The sequence below is a fragment of the Pogona vitticeps genome, chromosome 9 (assembly GCF_051106095.1).
Source record: "Pogona vitticeps strain Pit_001003342236 chromosome 9, PviZW2.1, whole genome shotgun sequence".
Lineage (NCBI taxonomy): Eukaryota > Metazoa > Chordata > Lepidosauria > Squamata > Agamidae > Pogona > Pogona vitticeps.
Genome location: NC_135791.1, coordinates 5,560,306 through 5,571,175, shown reverse-complemented (window position 1 = coordinate 5,571,175; position 10,870 = coordinate 5,560,306). Strand labels below are relative to the sequence as shown.

Below are 10,870 nucleotides of genomic sequence, written 5' to 3'. Positions count from 1 at the left end.
GTTCCATGCCTAGTCGCGCTGGCCATGTGACCCCGGAAACTCTTCGGACAAAACGCCGGCTCTACGGCTTAGAGATGGGGATGAGCACCACCCCCTAGAGTCGGACACGACTGGACTCAATGTCAAGGGGAACCTTTAAGTATGATTATCCTAACAGTAGAGATGATGAGTTGCTTAATGTATCTAAGGCCATTTTCCTGAGGTGGGGTTTTTTCTGAACCAAACCTCATCCCTTCCTTTAATGAATTTCTTAAGACTTCAAAGGGCAAAAGATCGGGGCGATGCTTGTTATTATGAAAAACATTGGTTGCAGTGGACGGCATGGTTCAGTCATTGATCGTGGTCTTGTGCAATAGCGGTGAGCACATTGGATAGTACCCAAAGCGGGACTTGACCAACTGATGTCATCAGCCTTCTCACCTAGGAATATGTGCCAAGCTCTTTCAGTCATCTCCCACTGTTGGCAAACAGCTTTTGGCATGGATCTCTTCTTGCATCACGCTGGAAGCCCCCAACGTGCCCAGCACATGTACAACGGCAATGCTGGACCACCGCTCTTGTAAACCTTGGAAGGAGATGAGCAGTGACACACCCCTTTGTTTCATCCTGTAGGACCACGACAAGAGACCCTTCGCAGCAGCAGATTGTTGAACCACAAGGAAGGCTAGCAGGTTGAGAGCCAAAACAAATAAGATTCCAGATCCAGGGTCTTCTGTTGATTTAGCAGTTTGTATAAAGCCACATGGGGCCGTACTTCTCACCAGCTGGGGAAGCCAAGCTGCACCAGAGCTCTATACGAGCAGAATACACCGGTGTGCAAAAATGGGACCTTTACGAAGAGGAAGCCTTATGGGACAGGTATGGCAAAAAAAAAGGAACCAACTCGTGTCATCGGTCTTCTGATTTGGGGCACAATTTTAGGATTTGTTTTAAGGTGGAACAAGTCAAACATTTCTAATACCTTGCCCCAGGATTCATTTGTAATCCTATAGTTACTCGAGGAGTAAGCTGCACTGAATGCAGCAAGAGATTTATGCATGTGCACGTGCAGGATCAGGCCTAAAGTTTTCTTTTGCTGGCCATTCTAACCCTGTTTGGAAGAAAAGTTGCAAGCAAAATTGGCTGCATTCCTTCTTAATGAGGGATGATGAAGGCAAAGCAATTCAGTTTGACTTACTCATGGGATTGGGAACGTGTGGGCGCCAGGTGTTAAAATACAACTCCCAGTAGTCTCAGGTAACATAGCCAGTGGTGAGGAGAGTTGCTGTCCAGCACCATTCGGACGATGTTCCCCATCTCTGTTTTCAAGCAACTAATGTTTATAATCTATACAGCCATCAATATCTGTCTACAATAGTGGTTCACGGCTTTGGGTCTCCAGATGTCCTTGGACTGCAACTCCCAGAAATCCTGACCAGCATAGCTAGGAGTGAAGGCTTCTGGGAGTTGTAGTCTAAGAACATCTGAGAATCCAAGGTTAGGAACCACTGCTCTACAGTGGAAACTGCTGTACATGTTCCCTGTCCCCTGAAAAGCTGACAGTCTGCAGTCCATATAGGCCAAGCCAAAGCATAATTACTCAGAAGGAAGTCCTACTAAGTTTGATTATACTTCCTTTGTCCTACTGATGCTCAAGCTTGCAGTTGCAGACTTCATTGTGGGCGAGCTGAGAGCTGGGAAGCTAAGGCTGAGTCTGAAGGCTTTGAAAACGGAGAGAAAGTGTTTTTGAAGAGATGGTATTTCATAGAATCATAGAGTTGGAAGGGGCCTTGAAGGCCATCAAGTCCAACCCCCTGCTCAAGGCAGGAGGAATTCAAATCAAAGTAGATCTCACAGAGGGTTGCTTAATTTTCTCTTGAATGCCTCCAGCGTTGGAACGCTCACCACCTCCCAAGGTTATGGGTTCCATTGTCGTACTGCTCTAACAGTTAAGAAGTTTTTCCTGATATTCAGTCTAAATTTGGCTTGTTGTAGCTTGAGCCCATTAATACTTGTATTTGAGCTACCCTGTCATTTCGCTCTCATCTGATAAGTGGGATTGGACTTGGCTAGTACTTGGATGGAGACTACCAGGGGAATCTCCAATTAAAGGTAGAAATGAATCCTTGAAATCTCGAACAGCCACTGTTTAGTCAGAGTTGGCGATACTAAACCAGATAGAACAATAGTGACCAGGTAAAGCAGTTTCCTCTGTACCTGAGATGGATTTTCAACACTAAGGATGAACAAAGAAAAGGAGGCAGGCCAATAAAGAGATAGTCATAGCCACTCATAGGACGTCCCGCTGAATTTAACAGATCTTGCTGAAGCCCCTGCTATTATAGAGGATGAAAGTTCAGAGCTTGGTCGATTTGTAGGTGAAAAGATTATGGGGAGAGAGGGAAGGGGAATAAAGGGGAAGTGGCTGGTTTTGAGGACACAAGTCACAGGGTAAAAGGGTAACTGGAAAGGATGGTCGCCACCGAGTGCTTTAAAGGTCTCTCCTGCCCCTTGTCAATGTAGAGGAAAGGTTTTATTGTGTAAAGAAGCCGTCTGAATTCCCCTCCGCCACCACATTTCAAATGAATCAATTTTTCCCTTGTCAGCTTTCTTAACAGTTAAAATTTAACAGAATTGATAGATACACAGGTCATCTTTTTGCCCGTTGGTGCAAACACAATGTAAGTGCAGGCATCAGATTTAATTTTGCCATCACTTTTAGCCGGTTGGCAGGATGGCAGGAAAAGCACAAGACAGACAGACAGATTTTTAGAGAGAGAGAATATATATATATATTATTCTATATTTTTTTCTGGAGGAAAAGGGGAGTTTCTGTAACTTTACATCTCTACTGAAGAGTCTTCAGTAAATTTCCATTTCTTCCCTCTTTTCTCCTGAAAAAAATATATGTAAATTTTACATCTCTAAGGGCAGGGCCCTTCCCAACCCAGGTTTCTCAGGGACGAATTCTGCACATGCTCAGGGGCACCCTTTGTTCGGGACACAAAGACCTCCCCCCCAAAGGCCCGAGAGCCGAGAAAAGCTGCGAAGGCACAGGATTCTCCTCCTCCCGAGGATGCTTCCCCCCAAGAAGGGGCAGGAGCCTCGGGGGCTTCCCCACCACCTCTCTCAGGGAGGGAGGGGGGGACAGGCAGCCATCCCTCCCTTCCCAGCCCACGCCGCCGCCGAAGCCCCGCCCACCCCGGGTCACGTGGCGGGGGCAAAGCCCTCCAAAGTCATGTGACCCGAGCCGAAGCAGGGCTCGAGATGGTGGCGTCCAAGCGGGCGATCCCGAGGCTGGTGGTCGCCTTGCGATCCGTGAGTTGGGTGGGTGGGCGGCCCGAGAGGAGGGGGACCCTCGATGATCATCATCATCATCATCATCGGGGGGAGCTGGAGGGGCCCCTAGCTTTGCTGGTGGTTGGTTATGGGCGGAAAGCGGGGGGAGAGAGAGCTGTCTGGCTCCTGGTCGCCCATTCCCCTAAATGTGGGGTCATCATCATCATCATCTCGTAACTGCAGATCCGGAAGAGACCCTATGGATGATTGAGTCCAGCCTCTGCCAAAGAGGCACAAGGGGGGAATCGAACTCCCAACCCTTGGCTCTGCAGCCGGAGCCCTAAATCAGAGGTTCCCCAACTTTTTTTTTTAACACCGTGCTCTTTATTTTTTAAATGTCCTTTTTTTACTGTATTTTTAAAATGTCCCTTGATTTCTTTGTTTGTGTTAAATGTTAATTTTATTGTTGGAATACATTTACTTTAGGTTTAATGAATAAGGGAACTGTGGTGGGTGTCGTGGGATAAGGATATAAATAGGCAGCTAGCGGGATAAAGACACACTCAGGAGAGAACTGCCAGACACCAAACAGAACACAAGATTACTATGTGCAAAGGTATGGCATTGATGGTTATGTATATATATATATATATATTTCTCCTCTCTTTTCTACAGCTCAGCTCATCATCAGCTGGTTCGCTTCCTAAACATGTGAAAATAGTTGAAGTCGGACCAAGGGATGGGCTGCAGAATGAAAAGGTAAAAAGGTGGTTGCCAGTCTGGATTTGTCTTGAGTCTGAAACCTGCAGTAAATTGGCTTTTTCCTTTTTTTGGTGCTTGCAAACTTCATGGTTTGACACAACACTTTTCAAAGATTCTCCCAGCTAGACCCTCAGCTTTTCGGCCTGGGATGTGCCGGCAGGACAGACAGCGTTTAGGTGTTCTACCATGTATTGAGGTTCTGTGGCTATTCCAGGATGGCCCGCTTTTTCACCTTTTAAGATGTGGGTTCTTGTTGACACATGTCGTTTTGGGGAGAAATCCTACCGGAGGAGATGCTAGTGGTACATGTAGACTTCATGAAGACAGGCTTTTACAGATCTAATGCAAAACCAAGTAAAAATCGTAAGCACATTATGGCAGATCAGATCACCCATCTGGATAACCCAAGATCGCAGTGTCTCTGGGAAGCTCACACAGTCAACACCAGCTGCTCTTTCCCACTCTTGGTCTTTGGCATGTAGGATCCCGTGTTATTGCAGTTCTGAACTTGAAGGTAATCCTTGGGCAATCTTTCTCCTATTTGTCGAAATTCCCTTGAAAGTTGTCGAATCAGCGGGCTCCCCGCCTGGATAAAGCAGCACAGTTTTCTGACGTGTTTTAGCCTTTCGCCCCGTGGTAACCTGGGAGAGAGAACACGAAGAAACTCTGTAAATATACAGAAGGACAGCTCGTTTGTTTGAAGAGTGACTCACGGCCAAGTCTGTTTTGCGCTGGCAGGTTGCAAAAGAGGAATTCTGTGCTTTAGTCTGGGTTGCAAAACTCGCGGTGGTACAAAGGCAGCTGCATCATCCTACCTGTGCCCTGCCTGTTTGTTTATTTGTTGGTGTGAATAGCCTGCCCTGTCTTGATGGTCCAGAGTCCGTTACGATATAAAAGTGAAAGTGTGTGAAGGGTGATAAAAATGTTTTTTTTTCTTTTCCTTTGTGTTCTAAGAGTGTGTAAAGATCTCATGGATCCCTGTTCCCTTCTTTCTGATAAGAGAGTCTCTCCTTGCCTTGTTGCACAGGTGGTTCCCAGATGTTCCTGGACTACAACTCCCAGAAATCCTGGCCAGCACAGCTGTTGGTGAAGGCTTCTGGGAGTTTTAGTCCAAGAACATCTGGGGACCCCAGGTTGGGAACCACTGCTTGTTACATGATCTCCTTGGCAGTGGTGTTCCCGCATCCACTTCCGTACTTCTTCCTTCTTCCGAACAGGTCTGGTTGAATGTCCGGAGCAGAAGGAGCATCACTGAATTGCAGCCCAATGAGATTTCTCTCCTTTTCTCTTTGTAGAACCTCGTCCCCACCCAGGTGAAGATCGACTTAATTAACATGCTCTCAGAAACAGGTCTTTCCGTCATAGAAGCAACCAGTTTTGTGTCGGCGAAATGGGTCCCGCAGGTCAGTGAGAGATGTCGATTTAACTGGAACGTTCCTTCTTTCATTTCTTTATTCTTCATCATTGCTCAATTCAGAATCAGGAGACACATTTAATCCAGTCTCTGCAGGGGATTGGTTCCAACCCCCTTCCCTGAGGATGTCCAGAAATGTGAAAGTATTGGACACTACACACTGCATGGTTTCTGGCTCCCCCTAGTAAATACACCCTAGAAATACATATAAATAGGTTTATCTGAGGTTTTTTATTTAGTATTTCCAGGCAGTGGATATTTGAATCAGTGGATACTGATCTCATAAATAGCAAGAGGGGCTACTGTATAGGCAAAATCAAACACCAATTAAAATGTCAAGCCAATCCAGCCATTTTTGAACAGAAGCAGTCAGTCTGAGATGTGAACAGAAGCATTCCCTCAACTTCAGCCATCATCCAGGGGTTTGGTGTCCATCAATTGGATGGATTTGGCGCTGTTCTGGCACAGCGCCTCAAGTGAAGGATTTGCCAGCTCCATGCCCGCGGGACACCCAAATGTACTCACAATGCTTTGTCACTCTTTGGGGAGGCTCCTTCTATGCCCCCCCCCCCAGAATGCTGCCAATATGAGAAACACTTCTGAAAACCAGCAGATAGAATACATTTGTATTTCGGGGGCTGAGGTTTGTCGTCTCTGTGTGGTTGGAGGCTTGGATAATTTTCAGGGTCTCCTGAAAGACCCCAGTAAATACTGAAAGCAGAATTTAGATGAAGAATCTGGCTTGCGTGAAGTAAGCCTACCTCTTACATTTGAACATGTTTCACAGCGCTTCCCTTTGCCTCTGTTTTTTTTCATCCTGAATGTTTCTTCTCATCTTGGATTTCCCTGGGTTTGGAAGACTAGCGTGCCTCTCGTTGACGCTCATAAAAGTTCTAACTCTTGGCCTTGTGCTTTCGACTTTGCTCTTAGATGGCTGACCACACTGAAGTCATGCAAAGCATCCGGAAGGTCCCTGGTATCAGCTATCCTGTTCTGACCCCCAACCTTAAGGGTTTTCAAGCAGCGGTAAGAGAACCTTGCAATGCAGACGCTCTGATGTCATTGCCTCGGTGCTCTGAAAGCATAAACTGTACCTCTGACTGTAACACCCCAGTGTGGCACTTCCTTAGTTGTTTTCCATGATTGGAGAACAGGTTAGGGTTTGTGGTTTATTCCAAGAGATGCTGTACTTCTTTTTAAAGTTTGGCTAACTTCTTCTGCCTGCGACTACTTGGGTTTCATTTCTCAACTCGATTCAGTTTCTTCCTGAGCTCTCGCCGTCTGAGTCTGTTCTGAGAAAGTATAATACGTACATTTTTTCTCCGTGTCTTGGCAGGTGGCGGCAGGAGCCCGGGAGGTCTCGATCTTCGGGGCGGCCTCGGAGCTTTTCACAAAGAAAAACATCAACTGCTCCATAGAGGAAAGTCTGGAAAGGTTTCGCGATGTTCTAAGCGCAGCGAAAGAATCCAGCATCCCAGTCCGAGGGTGAGTGTCGGGAATACAGATGGACACAAACTGCTGATTCGGTGGTTCATGCAGGTTCATCTGACAGCCCAACTGGTGTTCCGCAATTCGGTGCCCTGCCCCCTCCAGTGGTTGCCCACTCAGAAGCCATGCCCGGAGGAGGTGGAGCAGGAAAGCCAGGGCGCCAAACACCCATTGGGCTATTGGCCAAGCCGGCACAAACAGCCCATCTCTGATTAAGAACATATTTTGACTTGGGGGGGCAATCAGTTTTCTTTACATCTTCCTGAGTTTCCCGGAGAGAAGGGTGGTAGGTTTGGGAGGAAAGAGAAACTCAAGATTTGCTGGGTGCAATAAGACTTATTTGCTTCTTCTGCCGGCAGGTATGTGTCCTGTGTTCTGGGCTGCCCGTATGAAGGGAAAATTGCACCTTCAAAAGTTGCAGAGGTGAGTTGATGGATAATCAGAAGGGGATCTTGTGAGGACCCCTGTGTGCCCCGGCAGGATTATCCAGGGTGTTTATGGGAAGTGATGGGTTAAACCCCCTCATTAAAAGTCACAGATATGTGGGAAAAGCAAAAAAGGGTTTTTCGGTGGTTTAGGTCTCTGGCTGCAAAGCCAAAGGTGGGAGTTCAGTTCCCTCATTGTGCCTCCTGGGAGAAGAGCCAGCCTGGGTAGCCTTGGGCCAGCTGCATGTTGGTCCCAGGGCACCCCTTTGATGGCACATCATGACAAAAAAAATGGGCTTTTGATCTCCTACCTGTCATGCAGGGGTTATAATGCTAACTTGAGAAAGAGGCTTCTTTGTAAGGATTACAAAACAGCGGTTGCAAAATGATACAGACACAGAGAGTAGCGTGTTTACTGGCATTGGAGATGTGAAGACGAACGACCGAGTGTTTCTCAACTGTGAGAAAGCTGGTCACATCTGGAAGTGAATTTGTTCGCCTACAAACGTGCCGTTGTCTGTGACAGGTGTCCAAGAAAATGTATGCAATGGGATGCTATGAGATTTCCCTTGGTGACACCATTGGCATTGGAACTCCTGGTGACATGAAGGAGATGCTTTCTGCCGTCATGAAGGAAGTGCCGGTTGAAGCGCTGGCCGTCCATTGCCACGATACATATGGGCAGGCGCTTGCCAACACGCTGGTAGCCCTTCAGGTACGTTCCTTGTCAGTCAGTGTTCCGGGCTGCGTGGTTCAAAAACGGAACGTGGTCATGTGAATTGGCTTAGGAATTGTTCATCTGGTCTGGGCCACATGGCAACCCCAGGCTGGTCAGTGCTGCTAGCCAGCCTCTCTTGGCGTGGGAATTATTCTCTGGTCCTTCCAAAGGGGTTCGGAGTCACTTGCAAGGTCCTCCCACAAAGATCTAGAAAAAGGAAATGTCCACAGCCTCTCTAATGTCTGCCCATGGCACAGTGGTCAAACTGCAGTACTGCAGTGAAGACTCTGCTCACAACTTTGAGTTCGACCCCAGGCTCAGATAGCCAGCTTGAGGTTCACTCAACCTTCCATCCTTCCGAGGTTGGTGAATTGAGTACCCAGCTTTTTGGGGGCGGGAAATTGTGTAGCCTGCATAATTAAATTGTAAACCACCCAGAGGGAGCTTGGCGCCGTTGCAGGATGGTATAAAAGCAGCACACTTTGCTTTTTCCTTTGCTTGCTTCTCCAGAATCGGATCTTAAAAACCATAGCCATTTCTTCTGACGGAGGAAACCGGGATGGTGAACTGAGTTTTGAGGGAGAGAAGGGTGCCGTCTGGGTCTTTGAGGTCTAGTTCTGCCCACATGCTCGGAATCGATGAGACGGTAATCTTGCAGTCCCACTCATAGGCGAATTCTTCTGTTTGCAGATGGGGGTGAGTGTGGTTGATTCCTCTGTCGCTGGTCTGGGAGGCTGCCCTTACGCACAAGGTGCCTCCGGAAATGTGGCCACCGAAGACATGGTGTACATGCTTCACGGTCTTGGCATTCACACGGTAAGTAGGACGTTACCTCCGTCCTGTCTACTCAGCTGGAATTAGACTACTTTCTCTCCTGTTGGAAAAAAAGGAAAATGGGAAATCAGTGATTAAATTCTGTTTAGTTTATTGAATTGCCTGCCTGTTTACCAGTCCATCAGAATCCAAATGAATTTTCATATATTACTCAAACCTCAGCATGCTTTAAAATGTCGGTGTGGAATGTTTACATTTCATAAACAAGAGCTACCATTGCTCATTTGAGAGAAAAATCAGTTTTAATAATTTTTTGATACTTCTGAAAACCAAGTATTCCCCCTCCTCCCCACCGCCGCCCAGTAGACCGTCCCTTATTGCTTTGTTTTCTTCAACTGGCACTTACTGTCTCATTAACTCACTCAGAGACTCTGGTAAGAGAAAAGCATACAAGGTTCCATTTACTCATCATTCAGGACAGATTAAAAACAAACAACATTCTGTAGAAAAATATTAATTGGTGACTGGTTAACAGAGCATAACTGGTTAACTAGCTTCATGATTAACTCGCTTAATGGCTGATTTGACTACATAGCTCTGTCTTCAGACAGACTTCATTGCTAATTGACAGAACACCTCTGATGGAAGGGGGAAAAAGAGTTGGGAAAAAGAGACTTGAGTAGAGAGGCAGGGAGGAAATAATTGGCTGCTACTGGATTGATTGATTGATTGATTGATTGATTGATTGATTGATTGATTGATTGATTGATTGATTGATTGATTGATTGATTGATTGATTGATTGATTGATTGATTGATTGTCACTCAGTCCAGAAAGGTCCCTCCCAGCCAAAACCTCTTAGATGGAGCTGAGAAGGGTGCAGTAATTCCAATGGGGATTGTGACTTGAAACCTTGCAGAGCTTTGCCCTTCTAGAGTAGACAGTACTCAGCTAGATTGACTAGTGGTTTGACATTAGATAAGCCAGCTTTATTGGTACAAAATAAGCAGCACCGTCATGTGTATTTCCTCCTCTCCCCCCCCCCAACTTTCTTCTCTCCTGTGAAGGGCGTGGAGCTACCGAAACTCCTTGAAGCAGGCGCGTTTATCTGCAAGACACTGAACAGGAGGACAAACTCCAAAGTGGCCCAAGCGTTGTGCAAACTCTGACTTGGATCCGTGCCTTTATGGAACTTCTCGGGAGCAGAACTGCACTGGCGATCAGGAATCTGCCCCGGTGGCACTCGGTTGCCTGGCTTCATCTAAGCACTCGTCGGCGGCCGCGTGAGTGAACCAGCAAGAAGACGGAAACCGCCTTGAGAACGACTGTTTTCTCTCTCTCACTGGAAACGCAAAGGAGCAACGTCATTCCTGAGCAAGCCGTTCTTAACTCCTGGTTTCGTCTCTTCCTTGTGCCTGGAGTCTCGAACGCGGTTCTGTCGCTGCAGCAACGGCGTTCTCTGAGGCTTTCTCCGGAATTTTCTTTTATTTAAGTTATGGAGGTTTTGGTGGGTCATGAGGAAAAGTGACGGATTTTTGTATTTGGTTCCCTACTTTTTATTGGGGGGGGGGCAGGGTTTCCCAGGCTGCAAAAATAAAAAAATAAAAAAACACAAACCAGTTTTAACACTCTCTAGATTGGAAAGGGGGAAAAAAGCAACCGCTAAATATTTTTGCATGGCTGGCAGACGGCAGAATTCTCCTCTAAGCAAAACTCTTGGCTTCCTGAAGATTCGTTTTCGGAGGACAAACTTTCCTCATTGCCGATTCCCTGTGGCAGAAGCGTTCTTAGATATACGATAGAGCTTCTACCTTCTTCTCTGTGTTCCTTCTCATCCCAGGGGGGGGGTCACAAACTGTTTTCTGGGGTTTCGTGGGTCGCCTTATATGAGTCGTAGCCCTTATTACATCATTTCTTCCTTGACCTTTCAAAGTGGAATATTGAAGTTAGCGTATGAGAAAGACGCCCTTTGGGGGAGAAAGACGCCTCCGCTTTTCTGAGAAGGGTTCAGTTTACCCCATTAAAATGTCT

General features: G+C 46.8%; 1 protein-coding gene across 3 annotated transcripts; it reads left to right on the top strand.

Annotated features, from left to right (window-relative positions):
* Positions 1-642: 642 nt before the first annotated feature.
* On the top strand, positions 643-10,455 carry HMGCL (3-hydroxy-3-methylglutaryl-CoA lyase). Of its 3 annotated transcripts, none has more exons than XM_072980220.2 (9): positions 643-858; positions 3,934-4,017; positions 5,316-5,423; positions 6,365-6,460; positions 6,771-6,919; positions 7,282-7,345; positions 7,874-8,062; positions 8,756-8,881; positions 9,907-10,455. In XM_072980220.2, exons 1-9 carry the CDS (start codon positions 823-825, stop codon positions 10,006-10,008), a joined length of 954 nt encoding a protein of 317 aa, XP_072836321.2. In that variant the 5' UTR covers positions 643-822; the 3' UTR covers positions 10,009-10,455. The 3 variants fall into 3 exon arrangements, with proteins under 3 accessions (XP_072836321.2, XP_072836320.2, XP_072836322.2); XM_072980219.2 differs by lacking the exon at positions 643-858 and adding an exon at positions 3,165-3,297; XM_072980221.2 differs by lacking the exon at positions 643-858 and adding an exon at positions 3,434-3,609.
* Positions 10,456-10,870: the final 415 nt, after the last annotated feature.

Bases quoted from the DNA above. Each gene is read 5' to 3' on its own strand.
- HMGCL (XM_072980219.2), top strand. From the start codon at position 3,247: ATGGTGGCGTCCAAGCGGGCGATCCCGAGGCTGGTGGTCGCCTTGCGA. The intron at 6,920-7,281 runs GTGAGTGTCGGG...TTCTGCCGGCAG, and splicing joins TCCAGCATCCCAGTCCGAGG to GTATGTGTCCTGTGTTCTGG. The intron at 8,063-8,755 runs GTACGTTCCTTG...TTCTGTTTGCAG, and splicing joins ACACGCTGGTAGCCCTTCAG to ATGGGGGTGAGTGTGGTTGA.